Genomic DNA, 20,398 nt, shown 5'->3' with positions numbered 1-20,398 from the left:
TTAGTTTAACTTCTGTTCCAGGTAAATTAATGGAGGCACTGGTTAAAGAAGCACTGCAGGATCATCTAGACAAGAATTCAGTTATAGCTCAGACGCAGCATGGTTTTGTTAAGGGCAGGTCTTGCCTGACCAATTTGATTGGATACTATGATGTAGTCACAAAAGAACTGGATGCAGGGAATAACTTTGATATTATATATTTGGATCTTAGAAAGGCTTTTGATACTGTTGCACATGGAAGACTGCTGCACAAATTGGAGCAGTGTGGCATTGGAGGCAAATTGCTGCTATGGATAAGGGGAAGGTTGAGTGGCAGAAGACAGAGAGTGGTAATCAATGGACACTGCTCAACGTGGACTAATGTTATTAGTGGAGTTCCTCAAGGTTCAGTGTTGGGTCCATTGTTTTCGGTGTTTATGAATGATATTGATGATGGGATATCAAGTTTAATGTCTAAGTTTGCAGATGATACAAAGGTTGGCAGGGTCGTTAAGGACACTACTGACGCTATGCTGCTGCAACAGGATCTGGAAAGGTTGAACAGATGGGCTGAGAGGTGGCAAATGAAGTTTAACATTGACAAATGTAAAGTACTACATATGGGTAACAGTAACCCCAGAGCAATGTATCAACTCTGCGGTACTACACTGACAGTGGTGGAGAATGAAAAGGACCTGGGGGTAATTGTGCAGGCAGATATGAAGTTCTCTGAACAGTGCAGACGAGCTGCAAGAGTAGCTCATGGTGTCTTGTCAATGATATACAGGAATTTTTCTAGCAGGGATAAGGAGGTGATCATTCCCTTGTATAAGGCAATGGTTAGGCCACATCTTGAGTACTGTATACAGGTCTGGAGGCCTCATTTCAAGAAGGATGTAGAGCTGCTGGAACGGGTACAGAGAAGGGCAACAAGATTAGTAAATGGAACAAAGGGTTGCTCTTACGAAGAAAGGCTTAAGTTTTGCAAATTACACAGTCTGGAGACTAGGCACCGGCGAGGTGATCTGATAGAGGTGTATAAGGCTTTGAATGGTTTGAGCATGCTCAATGCCAATGGGATTCTTCATCTTTCTCAGAATAATCACCTCAGAGGGCATAAATTCAAATTGAGGAAGGACGGATGTCGGATAGATGTGCGGAAATTTGCCTTTGGCCAGCGGGTGGTTGGTTGGTGGAACCGACTTCCATCACTTGTTGTTGAAGTTGATAGCCTAAACAAATTTAAAGTTCAACTGGACAGGTATTTCGAACGAACGGAGGGGTGAAATGGGAGAGGGTTTTTTTTTTTTTTTGGCTGATGCTGAATAAGCTTGCTTTCTTGCATCATATGCCTCTACTAATGCTAATGCTAAAGCTCAGTGTTAGTCCAATCTATGACCCCAAAGGAGTATGTTAGCACTGGGACTGCATAGGTGTTTATGGCTTTAACTGTGTTCCCTCCATTTAGCTTTGCTTTCTGCAGGCTTCTGAGTCTCTGATGGTATTTTTCGGTCAGGCAGGCCTTAATTTCTTTGTGCTGTAACTGCTGAGCCTGCATCATCCCCAAGTATTTGTAGGCTTCTCCCTCTACCATGGCTTAGATCTCTTTACATTATTGGTAAAGAGATCTAAGCTCTGCAGCTTAGATCTCTCTACTAAGAATGTCTGCAGCTGGTAGTTTCGGTTGCCTAATTTTCTCTGGTGCAATTCATGGGTCTTGCATTTGTCTAGACCAAATTCCATCCTAATATCATTGCTGAATTCTTCGGTGATCTGGATTGCTAGAGGTGCTTCTCTGTTCCTTGATGGTTCTTCCTAGAGCTTGATGTCATCCATGTACTTCAGGATCAGGTGTACAGGTTCTTCCTTCTTTTTTTTTTTTTTTTTTTTGGGTAGTTGTTGGCGCATCGGCTTTGTGGCCGTAATGCACCTCCCAAGATTTTTGCAGTACTTTGATCCAAGCCAGAGGCGGGATTCCAACCCGCGATCTTTGGGTTTCCAGGCAGGCACTTTACCCACCTGGCTAGCCCGGTCAGTTCTTCCTTCCTTCTTTGAGGTTATATCCGCACTTGCTACTGTTGAGCATGGTGGATAGCGGGTTAAGTGCTAGACAGAACCACAATGGGCTCAGGGCATCTCCCTGAAAGATTCCTCTCCTGATGGGGATTGGCCTGGTTGTGATTTTTTGACTTTAATGGTGGTACTCCATTTCGCCGTCATTTCTCCTAGGAAGTTTGTCACTATCGGAATGACTTTGTAGATGTTCAGCGCCTCTATTCAGCTAGGAGGCACAGAGCCGAAGGCCTTGTGGTAATCGATGTAGGCTGTCTACATGTTGCGGCACTTCTTGTAGGCTTGCTCCATAACCGCGGCATCTATGGTTAATTGCTACTTGAATCCTTTCTAATGGTTAAGACTGAAACATTATTATTATCATTAGCCCTATGGTGCAAGAAAGCCTGAGGCTTTTGCTGCCTCAGCAAAAAAAAAAAAAAAAAAAAAATCTGAGTTACCCCCCCCTCCTCTGAGAGAGAGAGAGAGAGAGAGAAGTAGAAGGGAATCACCAAGGAAGAGAAGAATGATGATATCCAGCTCAGGATCCTGGGTGTGCCAAGCCCATACTCACTAGATGTGAGCTGCCGATATCAGGGCCAATAATAAAAGAAGAGGCAATGTAGTATGCATCTTTTCTGGGACATACAATAATTCCAAGGCAATTCTGGTTGACTGGACAAATTTAAAGAGTGCCATGGCTAACTCGAAAAAGTTATTTTTGATGAAATTAGAGTTGCAATCAAAGAAGACTATACCAATTAGAAAGAAACAGTTTTGAAAAAAATTATGGAGGACTATGAGCCCAAAGACATATTCAATGTCAAAGAAAGTTGTATATTTTTTAAATGCTTGCTGAATGACTTTTAAAGTTCATAAATATTTAGGTGGTAAAAATAGTAAAGAGAGAATTATACACTTGGTTGGTGCAAATACGGCTGGTAATGAAAAACTGAAGCTTTTGGTAATAGGCAAAAGTAAACACCCCCCCCCCCAATGTTTCAAAGGAGTAAATTCATCAGAGTTGGACTACAACTACAACAAAAAACCTTGGATGACAAGTGAAATTTTTGAGCAGTGAATCTGAAATTTCAATAGAAAGATGTCGAAAGGAAGCAGAAAAATCATGTTGATTGTTGACAACTGCCCTGCCCACCATGCTCGGTAAATTTGAAACTTACAAGTGTGAAGCTCGTTTTTTCCCTTTGAATACCTCATCTAAACTGTAATCAATGGGGCCAAGCATTTGAAAATGCACTACCAAAGATGCATACTGAAAAAAAATTACACTGAGAATAGAAACCAACCAACCTATAGATTCTGTTATAGATTTTCGGATGTGCATATCAGAGTTGGCAAAAGTGTGGAGTCAAGATGTGATGGAAACAATGATTAAGAATTGTTTTGCAAAAGCAGGTTTTGCTAAAACGCTAATTTACAGCAATGAGAGGGATAAACTACTAAAAGACATTGAGCAATCTTGAAAAGAGGTCCAAGCAAGGTTTGATTAGTGGAGAAATTTTTCTTGACGAATTTTTAGGAGTTGATAATAATGTCATAGTAGCTGAATATCCGAGTGACTCCAACATTTTGGAGCATATTTATAGAACTATTGACCATATCAACGATGAGTTTGATAAAAATGAGTGCAATATTAAATCTCCCAAAACAAGAAATGTTGGCAGCATTTGAAAATATATTTGAGTGTTTATACAAACATTTTTATGAACGATGTACAGTAAAATTCAGTGTACAAAAAAATAACCAAATATTTTGCAACATAATTCTTAAAAGTGTAATTATACATTGTGCACATCATGTAAGTAGCCATTTCTTAATATGTATGTATTGATAAATTAATTGTTTTAAAATGTTAGAAAATTTACTCATTCCCACCTATTTCTGATTTATTTCCCCTCTTTTGCTATATTTCTGAATTTACAATATTTTCATTGTTGAAAAGGTCATATTTCTTTATAACGAAATTTCTATTTAACGAATTTTTTCAAGGGAATGATTGATTTCATGATATAGAGGTCAGACTGTATATATAATATTGTGCAATAGTCTGTGAGGAACCAAAAGCCATTAAAACTAAAAAATAAATGAAATAGAGTAAAAAATAAAAAATACAATTTCTTCTCCCCAAAGTAATCTAATATCTTGGAAAGAGGAAAAATAAAAATTAGAAAGCAAAAAAATAGAGAGGAAAACACAAGTGCAAATATAATTAGTTAGGTGAATTTGGTTGCAACATATGTCCCTTTAGAAGAAAGAGAGCAAAATCAAAGAAGTATGAAAATATAACATTTATGTGGTGGAGGACCTGAAAATATTTTTTTAAAAATACCAAAAAATAAATATATAAAACAACACAATAATAATAACAAAAAAATAAAATAAAATGTATCTAAACATTCTAAATAAAAGAACAAAACAGATAACCACTGAAACATGGATACGAAACACACATAATACCCATTTAGTTTTGATACTGTAAAAAAGTAGTTTAGACTCACAATGCCAAATTAGAATGGATTATTGAGTGTGTATGGGGTGGACTGGTGCTGGGTATGTGGGGTGCCTTTGCAGCCTAGTGAATTTGGATTGTTAACTTGTACTACATGAAAAAATAGTACATCTGCAGCCCAAGTGTAGTATAGATGAGTTGGTCATGTCTGCTAACTGTGCAATGGCCAAATGAATGAATCATAATCTGTCATAATAATAAAAAAAATAAAGAAACATGTGCGTTGTCCATATTCAGGGTGCTGTCTGTATGAAAGAAGGAAAGAAACAAATATGAATGGAAAATGGATAAATGCTACGTAAAGTTACTGTTCTATGTGTGCCCTGAATAAAAATCACAAAAAAAAAAAAAAAAAAAAAAAAATCTTAAAATGTCATGTTTGCTTGTATAACTGGCAGGCATGTAAATCTGTGCGGAATTGGGAATGTATTTTGTGTACTCATGTAAATAGGTACCCCTTCCTGACCATGACTGCAGGGAAGCAAACATCTTTTGGAAGCCCCTCATGCTTGCACTGATGCAATGCTTGTTCCTTTTCATAGGTGGCAGTGTGGGATTCTGACACTGGTTCCAGTTAGTTATGGTAGCATGGGAATGTTGCTCACTGTGACAAACACAGAAAACCCTCCCACATAGGTCACTATAGCCCTATGACATTCATCTCCCACCTTCCCCTCGCATACTTTTTGCCTGGTAGGACCTGCCACCCTAATTCTGTGTCTGCCTCTTAACAGCAACCCCCCCCCCCCATAGAATTCTATTTCCAGGTGGAACTCTTCCTATCATCCAACTCCTATGCTTTGCCAACTCCTTTCCCCTTTTGTCCTAAACTCAAACTGTCATCCCCACACTCCCTTTCAGATTTAATTTTTTTCCCCTGCTTTTACCCTTCCTTTCTTCCTTCCTACCTCCTCTTTTGTCTATTATTTATTATTATTTTTTCCCCTCTATCAGGGACCTCCCTGGAAAGGTCATGCCCAGGATTTGCCCCTGCTGGAATAATTATACATCTACTTACATACCTCCCTGGCCCACCTCCCTGACAATGATAGGCAATGGGGTGCCTCAGTTTCCAAGTGCCCTGCAATTAAGAGGCCAGATGAGCATAACAGTACAACCCAATACATAGGCAAACAATCTGGCCTTCGCATTGAACTGTAGCATCACAAAGATAGTACGTGGAGTTGGTGGCATGAACCCTGGGTTTGAGATAGGGGTGTTTGCACAGGTGGGGACAACCGTTCCATCCTCTAGAGAAATTCCCATGAACTGAGGATTCCTGATGAACTCCTGATGGACTGATGAAGTGGGTGAACCTAACTTGTAGGGGGAAAAACAAACTATTTATGCTGTCTATATTCAGAGTGTTGTGACAAGTGAAAACTGTGTGTGTGAATGAAGGAGAATGTCCAGATTAACTGTTATGAATGTGCACTCTAAATATGTGTCAAAAAAACCAAAAAACTTGCAAATAACTGCGATCACAGATTAAGACATAATTCTAGTATGTATGACTCGGGCATGTGTGTAAATCATGCAATGACAAAATGAGTGCCTTGTTTTCTGTCTATATGTATTAAAAAAAAAAAAAATGTGTATGCTGTGATCCCATCATATATGCATTATTGAGTGAAACTGAGTAAATGTAGAGTCAATGTTGTTAACTGCCCACTCTTCATCAGAGTCTTGAAAATACATTACAGGGAAAAAAAAGGAAAAGTAATGTCTTGTGTACTTGTAGGAATGCTAAGTTGTGTGACTGGTATGTTGTTGTATATTCTGCTTTGTCGACAGGTGTCCCTCCCTTCAAACATAACTGCAGTTGGGTGATGCACACAACCTGGATGCTTCCTCTTCCACTGCCTGTGCTGATGAAATGCTGATTCCCCTTACTGGGCAACATGGCATGGAATGCTGACAACAGTTGCAGAAGGTTTTACCAGTGTGGGATTGATTCACTCCACCTAATAGTGATCACTTTCCCAACATAGGGTACCCTGGCCCTGTGACTTTAATGCCCCCCCCCCCTGCTAACAACAGGGTATTGCCTATCTCTCTTCTCATCTCCTTACACCACTGACACCTAGTTTCTGCCATATAGACCATGGGTGAGGTACAACAGGGAGAAACACTGACAGAACAAACCCTTACAAAAAGAGAGAGAAAAGTAGTAAGTTTTTGTTTTTTTTTAATTGGAAGAGAGCATCCATTCTATCCTCTATCCTTATAATTCCTATCATCCACCTTCTTTGTCTTCACCCATTCCCCAAACTTACTGTCACCCCCATGTCTCTTCAAATAAAAATTTATTATTTTTCCCCTTATTTTTTTCTCTTTTTCGGATTTGTCCCACCAGAGTTCCTACTTACTGTACCTGACCCACTTCCCCATGGAAACTAGATGACAGTGGTGTCTTACAGGCCTCTAGACTGAAAATGTGAGTGAATGAGAAACTGAGTGTAAGAAGTAGTAATAGAATTTGCCATATAGTGCAAGGAACCCACAGGCTTTTGCTGCACTAGCAATAAATGAAAGAAAAAAAAAAAAAGGAAAAAAAAGTGAATGAGAATTACCAAATTAAATGCTATATGTTATAAACTGTACTCCTGAATATACAAAATTTTTTAAAAAAAATTTTTATACTCCCCCGACAAGATGAGATGTGTATTTGTAGTATGAATGATTTGGTCATGTGTGTTAACCAAATGAGTGCTATATAAGTTATCAAAAAAAAAGAAAGAAAAGAGAAAAAAAAGAGTTCTCCAAATTGTATATGGTGTTCATATTCAGAGCACACTGGTTTAGTCTGCATGTAAGAATGAGTGATGGGGACGAATGGATGTGTGAATGTGAAGTTTGGTCTTTATATTTACATCTTGAATATATGCAGGTGAAAGGAAACCACCACACTTCTTTATTGAAGCCACTCCACGTGATGATGACATGCTGATACTCTTTCTTAGGTGGCAAGGAGTGAGATTGTTACACTGGTTTCAGCTGGTTTGACCAGTGTGGGTATGTCAGAATTTTCTGACCACAAGTAGACCAAATCAGGGGTGTATTCAGTGGTGGGCATCTTTTCCCCCTTAACCAAAAAATTGAAATTAAAAAAACAGAAGGCAGGAGGTGTTCTAAACAAAAAAAAAAAAATTCAAAAGCCTGGTCACCATGCCCCCCTTATGATGTTACCTGGACCTGGTTGCCATGACCCTCTTACAATGATACCTGGATATGCCACTGGGCCAAATGGCAACCAAACACCTACATAGGGCACTCTGGCCTATTAATTTTTTTTTTCAGAGTTACTTCTGCAGGGTTCCCCTCTGTCTCCCATGCTTCTAATTCCAGGTGGAAGTCTTTCTGTCATCCACCAACTTACTCTTCACCTATCCTCCAAACTTGACCTGTCACTCCCATGCTCTCTTGCAACAAAAATTTTTTCCTTCCCCTTTGGCCCTCCCTAGTAAGTTCGGGTCACCCTGGGTTCACCGTGCCAGAGCTTGAGTCCATACTTCCTGGCCTGGCTCTCCATGTCCAGGAAGGAAACTAGGGGTCAGTAGTGTTCCGTGGTCCTCTAAGCTAAGAGGCCAGATGAACAATATAATCCAACATTACACTAACCCTACAATACAGAGTTCATATTATGTCACAAGGTCACAACATAGAGTTGGAGGAAAATGCAGTGCCACATGACCTGTAACATTATATCCTACAGCATAAGTACATAAGAATATCACCCTTCAGAAAAGTCTAGTATGTCTTTTGGTCATTGCTACCCCCTCCCCCACCCAATGAATATAAAAATAAGTTGGGGAACAAGTGCTACTACCACAGAACTTGTTTTATATCCTCTGCAATGCTCTTTCACAAAAAAAAAAAAAAAAAAAAAAAAAAATATATATATATATATATTTTTTTTTTTTTTTTTTTTTTTTTTTAACCTGGAGTCCCACCTTGCAAAGCTCAAGTGACTCTGGGGTCAGTCCTCCCAGAGTCATTCTGCCCTACTAAACTGACCCAACTCCTCCGCACCACACTGGTGAACAGAAACTAAAAGTCAGTGGTGTTCCACTGGTCCCCAGGCCAAAAGGCAGAAGAAAAACAAATACACCGACACAATCCTAACACTCATTAACAACTTTATATGGCCTCTACAGAGTTCTGTGGACATCACAAGAATTACAACACAGACTTGGGGGAAACCCCAGTGCCACTTGACAGAAGCTAAGTAAAAATACCCTTCATAAAAGTGTGGTATTTATTTTGGCCATTGCTACCCCCTATGATTCACATTAAGATGAGTCAGGAAACAAGGGCTCCTATCACAGAACAATTGCTGTCAACACTACAATGTCGCACAGCAATTACTTCCTCCCCTGCCCTCATGAAAGGATATAGTGGGATATATTCAGTTATAAAATCAACAAATGTCAACACGTGCAAACAGATATATCATTTCCAATGGCTAAAAAGGAAACTTCAGGCAAATAAACTGATCAGCAAGATCCCCTGGTGAGATGGTAGTTGACGGGCAATAGTCTGATAATGAGGATGGTAAGCGTGACAGCAAAAACTAACCCATGCCATAAATTAAGATAATGATAAAATTTATTATTTTTACTTTGTGAAAAACAAAAAAGAAATTTATCTTTTGCTTTTGGTGAAGAGCACAAATAAAAACATATTCTTTCCATAGCTAACATGGACATTTTAAACATGTTCGTTTGAAATAAAATGATATGCACTCATCACTTAGCAATCCTGTAAGGAAATGTGAAAATTAGCCCACATATACTCATGCTGAAAATGAAACTATTATATAAAAATAGTTATGTGTTAGTCACATGTTATGTCCTTGCATATTTGTATTAAAAATTAGAAAAACTTGGTAAATTTTATTTCAGGTTAAATCACAGGTGTTAGGAGATATCACTGATATGGATGTTTTAGTGCATGTATTAATACATACTGAAATACTCAATGTATATTGTAAAATGTATTGTGCTATCTGAGTGGCAAAATTTTGAATCCCCCCCCACCATACTGAGGCTCTAGTATCTTTTATTATATATTTGTTTAGCACTTATCTACACTTAATTTTTAAGATTTTATAGGAACTCTTTTTTAATTTGCAAATAAACTATTTTCATTTTTATATTCTACTGTTTAATTGGTTTATTTCATTATAATGGTATTAAAATTTGTATTTACTGACACTTTTTAGATGTAGTAAATATAAGATTTTTAACTATTTAAATTGCATATGTTCCAAATTCTCCTACTAAGGACCCAAATTCCAGAAAGAAACTAGCCCCAAGCTTTCGGATAATGGGTCCAGTAATAAATATATATCCCCTTGAGTTCAATACTTGTTTTCCATTTTAAGGGAAAGAGGAAATACTTAAATAAAAAAAAGGAAAAGAAAGAATTCTTTGTTCTGTTCTGGTCTCTGAAAATGCCATTTACAGATTGCTTCACTTGAAAATGCCATTTGCAGTTTCACTGAGACTGCTTCACTTGAAACACAAAGTCCATAATGACCTTTAGATTCTTGAGGAGGAAATAATCACTGGAGGCCAGGTATGAACTGTAGGGTGGGTGAGTAGTTAAAACTCAAAGAATCCAGTCTCTCAGAACAGCAACTGCTCTATGCAATTTGTGTAGACGGCATTGTCATGAAGCAGCAAGCCACTTATCATTTCGATTTCCCTCTTCTCTTCCTTTACAGACCTCTTTAAATTTTTGAAAACAGCAGCATAGGCATCTTCAGTGATTGCTTTCTTATGTAGCATGTAGTCTACTAAAAACATTCCTCCCATATTCTAAAAAAATGATGGCAATATTTTTACTGGAGAAGGATTGAATACTGAATTTTTTGTGCAGTGGTGACCCATGATCTTTCCATTGCATGAAATCTTGTTATGATTCCTGATCCCAGTGACAAATCCACTTTCCTCACCAGTTTACAATTCTTGAAAGAAATCATTGTGGATCTACATCAGGCATATTTAAATTTTCCTCATAAACCTGAGCCATTTCTGAAGAGATGTGAGCATTCTTGACACTCTCTCTCTCTCTCTCTCTCTCTCTCTACAAGAACTAACCTTTACATAGCCAAGTGTTCATGGTGGAGGATGGTCAGTGCCTACCCCTCAGAAACATTACATTCTCTATCAATCATAGACGCTTTAATAAGTCTATGTAACACAATCATATCTTCATTTTTTTGGCACATTTCTTCTATTGCTTTCCCTGATCATGAAGGATAGTCACATATTCTATGGATTCTCAATCACATTTAAACTGCTTATACCAAAATTTATCTGGTTTTCAGAATGAGTGGCATCGCAACACATGGATGTCATGCATTCATGAATAAATCGAGTCCAATCCCGCACCCTCTTTTTTTTTTGGTCAAAAATTTGATGATTTGGCCAAAGCACCAATTTTCTGACATTTGTGTTGGCTGTTTTCAATCTCTTCTGTTCTTTTTTACTTCACTGTATTGAGAACCTGTGTAAATGAGATACAAACATTTATGACAGTATGATAAAATTATTTTTTTTATATATCAAAAATATTTATAGTCAAAGTAGAATCTCATTGAATGCTCCAGCTATAATGCAAAAAATAAGTAAAATTTCCAAAAAAATTCATTTAAGAAGGTTCACTTTAAATTAAAAACAGGCATGTTGGTCTTTTGTTCGTTAAAAATTTTGTATAAATATCTTATTCTGATAATTAAATGAAATCATCTTGTATGTGTCACTTTTGAAAAGTGCCATACATCATTGAGCCTTAGTATACTATAATAAGTAGGGTTGGTAATCATTCACTATGAATAGGAGCCTAGCAAATTGGTTTGCTAGGCTCCATTCTTACATTGTTATCCATTGTTATGTCTCTTAAGTTTCAATGCTATTTGTATGAGTGGCTGTGGGTATTGCATGACAAGGAAACAGAAAAGAGTATCATTTATTTGTTAAATAGTGCATGCAGATGAAGAAAACATCAACAATGATGTTACTAATGGTTTCCTTTTGATGTACACAGCTATCCAATGCTAAGAATTGCACATTGATTAGATATTTTAGATATAATATGCGTAGCCTTTACTACTTACACAACATTGTTGAAAGATTACCTAATCAATGGCATGTCTTTATAAATGTATATGCCAAATAAACTACAGTTGTTTATTCTGGAAAAGCTGCCGTGAATGGCAAAAAAAATTTTTAAAAATAGTCATTCAGATAGAGGTGAGAAAGGAACCAGCAATGAAAGTACATTAAACTAAATGGCTAAACCCTGTGGTAAAAAAAAATATTTGACAGATGTATTGATTTTTGAAGCACATGATCTATCCTTGACATTATTCACCAAAGGATAGACCTGTATTTAATTTAAAAACAGGTGCATGTGTGTGTGTGTGTGTGTGTGTGTGTGTGTGTGTGTGTGTGTGTGTGTGTGTGTGTGTGTGTGTGTGTGTGTGTGTGTGTGTGTATTGAATTGCTTTGTATATGAATTTTATTATAGGATATAAAACAAACATTCTATTACATGTGAAAATTCAAGTAATTAATTTTTGTCAGTGAAAATATCACATATAAATAACTTCCAGTTTATTTTTGCATAATTACATGAAAACTTGAAAAAAAGACATAAAAATTGCAATAAAAAGTGCTTACCTTCATCATTAGAAGTAAAGTATTGAGCACAATTAGCACCATAATCAAATATTCAAATGCAGTAGATACAACAATTCTCCAAATTTTATACTGGGGACTATTTTTATTTTTTGGCATATACCTCTGCAGTGGTTTGGCTTGAATGGCAAAATCTATGCAAGATTTCTGTTTTTAAAAAGAAGCATTTGAATATTAATTTTATGTAGCTATAACTTATCATGATAGTGAAGTTCTATACTTCCATAACAGTTATTATATACAGTATCTATATATATATATATATATCTATCTTAGTCTTCACACCTCTCTAACTTTTCATACAGTTTAAGTTGCCTGTCTGGATCATCCAGCCATGTGGATGTGACAGGGACTGCAAAGGTTGCTTATTATAGTCTCAGTTTTTCGTCACCTCCAGAATATTTACCCCACGTAGAACAATGTAAGCACACACGCACACATATGTGCCAGCCTATAAGTAATGACTCTTGGCGATAAAAGTATAAAGACAATAAAGTTGGAATTCATGTCATTTATTAAACTGGAAAGCATATACACATTATTTATTCATCTTGATTATCAATGCATTTTTGCAATCATTCTTTCCAACTCACATATGCATTGTAGGAAAAGGATGGACACTGCAGCTGAGGCCAGCTTTTTTTGCTCCTCATCACTAAAAAAAGTGGTTTCCATGAAGGTATCACTTTGTACATTAAAAGAGAAAAACATCTAGTCTGGGCTATTAGCAGGATGAGGCAAACTCCCCTTAGGGCGGGAGTTTCCAATTTTCATTTGAATCATATGAGCAGTGTATGGCCTAGAATTATCATGGTGCAATGTGATTTGGTATCCTGTTAGAGCTTTCCTTTTTTGCTTTATAAGCCTGACTAAGTTTACAAAGTGTCTAGCAATATTTTTCCTTATTTATAGTCTGACTGTTCTTTAAAAAAAAAAAAAAAAAAACCAACCAAATTGGCTCTTCTCTGTCCCATAACACTGTGGCCATATTTTTTTGTGATTATCTAGTAATTTATGGTTTTTCCTTCACTGCAGATGACCAATTTGTCCACTTCTAGACTGCTCTCTAGAATAAGGATCATAATCAAAGTTATCAGGCCTTCAAAAAATATCCTTAAAGGTTATTGCATTCCTGCTACAGGTCTTGGCAGATCTTCCTGGAGAATTTCATTTCTCTTATTAACAGCTTGGGTACCCATTGCAGCATATTTTCCTATAATCAAATTTGTCTAGAATGGTTAATATACTTCTCTTTGAGCGAGCACCCTAGTGCTTGCATATATGGATCATTCATTTATCTCAATTCATTTCATCCAAAATTTTAGGATTTTCTTCAATACGCACAGACTTAGGTCTTCTGTTCCTTGGCAGGTCACATATGTCAATGACTCCCCTCCATTAAGATGTGCAAGTGACCTACTAACACTGCTTATATCAACTGTGTTTTGTATATAAACATTCCTCAATTTTTCAGGAATACAGGCAGCTGAGTTTTCTCCTGACTTGAAAAGGAACTTCTATGACTTGTTTGTCACATAATTAACTGTTGAAGAAAAGAGAAAAATTTTTTACTATTCATAACTTCTGATCTGTAACATATAGAAACCTTTGCAATATATAAACCTTGTGATGCTAACTCAAATGCAAAAAATTTTGCCCCAATGGGTAATACATATGGGCTGACACTTGTATATATGCAACATGCACATAAAGTCACTGTGCACCTCTATAATCAACATGCATTCTGAAAAAAACAAACATTGTTTAAAATGCAATAAATATGAAAAAAAAAAAGAAAAATTAGAAAAATAAATTACTGTAATCACCTTTACAAAATACGTTCAAAATAGTGCTGTGCATGCAACTAAGTATTCACATACCTTTCCATATTATTATTATCACTGGAGTTCTGCCAAGAGAAGATTCATGCATACACTCTCCAATTCTCTCTATCCTCAGCTCTTTTATTCATCTCTCCATATCTGCCATGCCCCTCTCAATTCATCTCTTGTAATTTTCCTCGATCTCACTAAGTCTTTTCCTCTCATTTTTTCATTTTTCCTTCCATCACATCCTTCATCAACTCTCCCCTTGCAAAACATGCCCAATCCAATTTCCCTTCCACTTTCTGATTATTTCAGTCAGACATCCCTTCTCCCCCATCCTTCACAAGGCCTCCTCATTTTACAAATTATCAATCCATCTTTTCTTTCCATTTTTCTCCATACCCAACCCACAACACAAAACTTTCCAATATTCTAATATCTTCCATTCTCAATGTCCATGTATCTACTCCATAAAGTACTACACTCCATACCAGGAATTTTACCAATCTTTTCCTTAAACTAATTCTTAATCTCCCACATAATATTCTTCTTTGTTTATTTCTCTGCCACTCTTTTATTCTTACACCATTAGGCATCACCAAACATTTATATGTTTAGGAAGACATGCTGTTGTTGTTGTTGTTATTTGGTTTTTATGAGCATTAGCAACTAAGGCCATACTGCTCTGGGATATGCAGTGGTCATTTCCTGACCTTTCCGCATCCTCTGTATTTGGTGGTCATGGGCTCGAACCCCAGTCTGATCAAGAAGCGTGTGCTACGCATTGCTGCTCCTGCCCACCTGGCTATGGAGGCACCAGGAAGACATGCATGCAAATGAAGTTCACCTCACTTATACTGGCAATTACATTTGCAATGGCTTCCTACTGCTCTTAAAGGTTGTGAGGACCTTCGAAAACAATGATTTTTCACTGCTCCACAGAGAAAAAAAAAGTTGAGAGTTGTGAAATCAGGAGAAATGAGTCTATCTCCAAACAAGTCACATTGACTTTTCAGCATGCAAAGCACCACTGTCTTTTTGAAAAGTGCACTATCTAATTTTATCTTCATTCAACTGCCTGATGAAGAGATAAACAATAAAACCACAGTAAATTTCTACATTTATTCTCTCAAAAAAAATATGGAACCAAGCTCTCTCTTGAAAAAATATGGGCCCAGTATACTATTTTCATTATGTAGCATAGAGCAGAATGAAAAGTAAAATAACAAGTTGTAGTTAACAGTCTTGATGTAGCCGAGTGGTCAAGGGAAAGAGTGTAGTAGCACACACGCTCTTTGAGTGGACTGGGTTTCAAGCCCGTGACTGCTAAATGCGATTAATATTTGTATTGAGTGATTTATTGAAAACTCCACTGACCTGGTTGTGCCAGAGTACAAGAACATTTTAAGGCCTGATGTAGCTGAGTGGTCAGGAGCGAGAGTGCATAGCATGCATTCCTTGAGTGGACTGGGGTTCAAGCCCATAACTATTAAATATGATAAATATTTGTAATGACGATTTATTGTAAACTCTACTGACCTGGTTGTTGTGCTGGAGTATAAACAGAAAATTTAATTTTTTTAAACTAGGTTTAATGACTGATGATATATCAAGGAATCCTTATGTGCTGTGATGTAACAACTAGATTGTAGGTATAGCTTAGTTAATTATCAGCAATCACCTCATAGTAAGCCGCTTAGTTTGATGAAAGTTTCAACACATACATAATAGTTATGAAATTTTAAAATTCCAATTAGTAGCTATTTTTTAACTTAAAGAAATTATGAATTTAAAAAAATTAGAAATTACTAAATTATGAGCTTTAAAAATTGTTAAAATTTGCCTAAGAAAGGAAAGTGCACATTCCATTCTATAGTTGTCTAATTAAAATTACGTATTAAAAATAAAATAAAAATGAGATAAAAGCTAATAGCCACGCATGAGCGACTTTCGAAACCGTCTTCACTTAGTTATAGTGGAAAGAGAAGAACACGCAAAGTATGTTACATACTGGTTAAGTTCCTGAAATGCATTTCAGTGCACGTGGAAACTTTATACGTGCTAAATTCCAAATAGGGGAGAAGTTGGTTGGAATCTTCTTGTTTAATAGGTTGAATGATGTGTGGCGCTTAAACCATTCAATGACGAGAGCTTCATTTTGAAGAATTTTATAACTAGAATTTAGTTTAACTACTGTAATAGCCGAATCAATGAGTGGGTTATGATTATATGATTGAACATGTTGTATTAGTTCTGTACCTGATAAAATAGATTTGAAGCTATTAAAATGGTAGTAGGCACTTGTGTGAATTTTTGAAGTCCCAAATTTAGCTGTTGTACTACCAGTGTAACATGCTTGACAATCTGATTGACATCTAATCAAATATATAATGTTATTATAATCCTGTGTCACATATTCATATGTTGTTCGGCTATTAGAGTAGTTAAACTAAATTCCAGTTATAAAATTCTTCAAAATGAAACTCTCGTCATTGAGTGATTTAAGTGCCACACATCGTTCAACATATTTAACGAGAAGATTCCAACCAACTTCTCCCCTATTTGGAATTTAGCATGTATAAAGTTTCCACGTGCACTGAAATGCATTTCAAGAATTTAACCAGTATATAACATTAGCATTAGTAGAGGCATTTGATGCAACAAAGCAAGCTTATGCAGCATCAGCCAAAAAAAAAAATAAAGTAAAATAAATAAATAAAAAATAACCACTTCCACTTCACCCCTCTGTTCGTTCGAAATACCTGTCCAGCTGAGCCTTAAACTTATTTAGGCTATCAACTTCCACGACAAGGGATGGAAGTCTGTTCCACCTACCAAACACCCGCTAGTGAAAGGCAAATTTCCGCATATCTATCCTACATCTGTCTTTCCTCAATTTGAATTTATGCCCTCTCAGGTGATTATTCTGAGCAAGAGGAAGAATCCCATCAGCATTGGGCATGCTCAAACCATTCAAGGCTTTGTACACCTCTATCAGATCACCTCGTGGTGCCTAGTCTCCAGACACTGTAATTTGCAAAACTTAAGCCTTTCTTCGTAAGAGCACCCCTTTGTTCCATTCACTAATCTTGTTGCCCTTCTCTGTACTCGTTCCAGCAGCTCTACATCCTTCTTGAAATGAGGCCTCCAGGCCTGTATACAGTACTCTAGGTGTGGCCTGACCATTGCCTTATACAAGGGAATAATCACCTCCTTATCCCTGCTAGAAAAATTCCTATATATCATTGACAATACACTATGAGCTACTCTTCCAGCCCATCTGCACTGCTTAGAGAACTTCACATCAGCCTGCACAACCACCCCCAGGTCCCTTTCATTCTCTACCACTGTCAGTGTAGTACCACAGAGTTGATACGTTGCTCCGGGGTTGCTGTTTCCCATATGTAGTACTGTACATTTGTCAATGTTAAACTTCATTTGCCACCTCTCAGCCCATCTGCTCAACCTTTCCAGATCCTGTTGCAGCAGATTAGTGTCAGTAGTGTCCTTGACAACCCTGCCAACCTTCGTATTGTCTGCAAACTTGGACATTAAGCTTGATATACCATTATCAATATCATTTATAAATACAGAAAACAATAAAGGACCCAATACTGAACCCTGAGGGACTCCACTAATAACATTAGTCCACGATGAGCAGTGTCCATTGATTACCACTCTCTGTCTTCTCCCCCTCAACCACCCCTTTATCCATAGCAGCAATTTGCCTCCAATGCCACACTGCTCCAATTTGTGCAGCAGTCTTCCATGTGCAACAGTATCAAAAGCCTTTCTAAGATCCAAGTACATAATATCAAAGTTATTCCCTGCATCCAGTTCTTTTGTGACTGCATCATAGTATCTAATCAAGTTGGTCAGGCAAGACTTCCCCTTAACAAAACCATGCTGTGTCTGAGCTATAACTGAAGTCTTGTCTAGATGATCCTGCAGTGCTTCTTTAACCAGTGCCTCCATTAATTTTCCGGAAACAGAAGTTAAACTCACAGGTCTATAATTACTTGTGTCAGCCTTTGATCCTCCCTTGTGAATTGGGGTCACATTTGCACATCTCCAGTCCATGGGTACCTCCCCTGAGTCCAAGGAAGCTCTCATAATTATGGCTAAGGGTTGCTCACTTCCTTTGCTGCCTCCTTTAATATAACTGGATAGATCCCATCCACCCCAGGTGCCTTTCTTGTGTTTATCTTCAACAATTTCTCCTCCACTTTACTCTCAGTTATTACAAGATTCTCTAGCTTACTGCTAGAGTGTAATACACCTCTGGCATTCCCCTCGCTGAATAACTCTTCATATGTGAATGTCGATGCAAAATATTCATTTAGTTTGTTAGCTACCTGAGCAGGGTCATCAACAGTTGACCCAACGATATCAAGTGGACCAATCTGATTCATCCCCTTCCTTCTAGAGTTTACATAAGTAAAGAACTCCTTGCTGTTTTTCTTCGCATCCCTTGCCAAGGATCTCTCATAATCTGCCTTCGCCTGCCTAACCTCCTTTGTTGTTGTTATTTGGTTTTTAGGAGCATTAGCAACTAAGGCCATATTGCTCCGGGAAATGCGGTGGTCATTCCTTGACCTTTCCGCATCCTCCGTATTTGGTGGTGACGGGTTCGAACCCCGGTCTAATCAAGAAGCGTGTGTTACGCACTGCTGCTTTTTCCCACCGGGCTATGGAGGCGCCCTAACCTAACCTCCTTTGTAACTTGGTTACAGATCAACTTGTATCTATCATAGGCTTCTATGTCACGTGCTAATTTGTATGTATCCCATGCATTTTTCTTCTCTGCCATATGCCTCATTAGTTCATCTGACATCCATTTAGGCCTAAACCTTGAACAATATTTCTTAGTTGGTATGCAAAGTCTAGTAGCTTGCAAAGTAAGTTCTTTGAATGCTTCCCATTTTGAATTTGCTGTTGGTAACATCATCAGCTGATCCCACTGAATAGAATTTAAATACTGTCTCAGTCCATCGTAGTCGCCTTTACGAAAGCAATACCCCTTCCCTTTACCCCAAATGGTAGTTACCTCTTTGAGTAACCCCCACTTCAGAACACTGTGATCACTGCCACCTAGTGGTTCATTTATCTGCAGATTCTTAATGCATGAAGAATCACTACTGATAATCAGATCGAGAGTATTACTCCTCTAGTTGCCTCCCGAACATGCTGATGTAGAAAACAATCATCCAATAAATCCACAAAAGCCTTGTTAGTGTGTGAGTGAACAGCCCCCAAATTCCAGTCAATATCTGGGAAATTAAAATCCCCCATTATAAGACTCTCTGATTTACTGGCCCACTCTATTTCTCTGTACAGTTTCTTATTATACTCATCAGAGTCATTAGGCCTATAGCACACTCCCACTCTCAATTTTGATCTCCCAATGCTTATGTCACACCAAATTGACTCGACACTGCACTGTCGAGCGATGTCGACTGGCTTCACTTCCTTGGATTTTATGTGTTTCTTAACTAATAGCATAACCCCTCCTCCCTTCCTATCCTGTCTATCCTTTCTGTAGACATTGTACTCCCCAAATTCCAGTTCTGCATTCCTTATATCTGTGTGACACCACGTCTCTGAAATCCCAACAATATCTGCCTTTGATGTTTTGAGCAATACTTCAAATTCATCAAATTTATTTACAAAACTCCTAGCATTGGTGTACACACAAGTATACATGCACCAGCTCTTCCTTTTAGCCACCCTAACACAACCCATGTGTTTACTTGTACCCCCATGATTCCCAGCAGTCTCTGAAATATCCTGCATCTTATTTTCCAGGCTGCTGCTCATTCCAATAGAAGCAGTGCAAGAATAACTTTCTTCTCTGCCAGTGGCTACAGTTAATCTATTAGTCCTTGAATCCTCCTAATCTAGCAGTTTTCCGACCCACCCAACACTGCCTCGATAGCATCAGCAAACATTCTTGCACCCTTTCTATTTAAATGTATCCCATCCCTGTAGAAGCAGTCTCTCCTGTTAACAAGTACAGACCAGGCTGAAAAAAATTCTACCCCTTGAGCCCTGCACAATCTTTCCAGGGCTGAATTGATCGACAGGGCTCTCATCATATACTCCCTCCTATCGTGTCTGGGCAGAATTGCAGACACTTTCAAATTCAACCCTAATTCACGGCTTTTTTTCATCAGTGACCTGTACTTGTTAAGTAATTCCGCCAGTCTCCTACTCTTAATATCATTAGTGCCAACGTATACAACTATATCACCTTTTGTGCCCTTAAAAGATGATATCCGCTCTACAACATCATCAACCTTTGCCAC

At 37.7% G+C, this 20,398-nt stretch overlaps 1 protein-coding gene across 1 annotated transcript in view; it reads right to left on the bottom strand.

Moving 5' to 3' along the window:
- Nucleotides 1-20,398, bottom strand: part of LOC150080869 (voltage-dependent calcium channel type A subunit alpha-1-like) — a 1,489,217-nt gene that overhangs the window by 803,088 nt on the left and 665,731 nt on the right. Inside the window, exon 27 of the mRNA XM_090381686.1 lies at nucleotides 12,250-12,414. Coding sequence (XP_090237812.1) covers nucleotides 12,250-12,414 — 165 coding nt within the window. The remainder of the gene's footprint in view (nucleotides 1-12,249; nucleotides 12,415-20,398) is intronic.

This window comes from Mastigoproctus giganteus, chromosome 9, assembly GCF_048544385.1.
Source record: "Mastigoproctus giganteus isolate SK-2022 chromosome 9, ASM4854438v1, whole genome shotgun sequence".
Lineage (NCBI taxonomy): Eukaryota > Metazoa > Arthropoda > Arachnida > Uropygi > Thelyphonidae > Mastigoproctus > Mastigoproctus giganteus.
The sequence above is the reverse complement of the archived record's forward strand: the minus strand, read 5'-3'. Positions and strand labels throughout refer to the sequence as shown.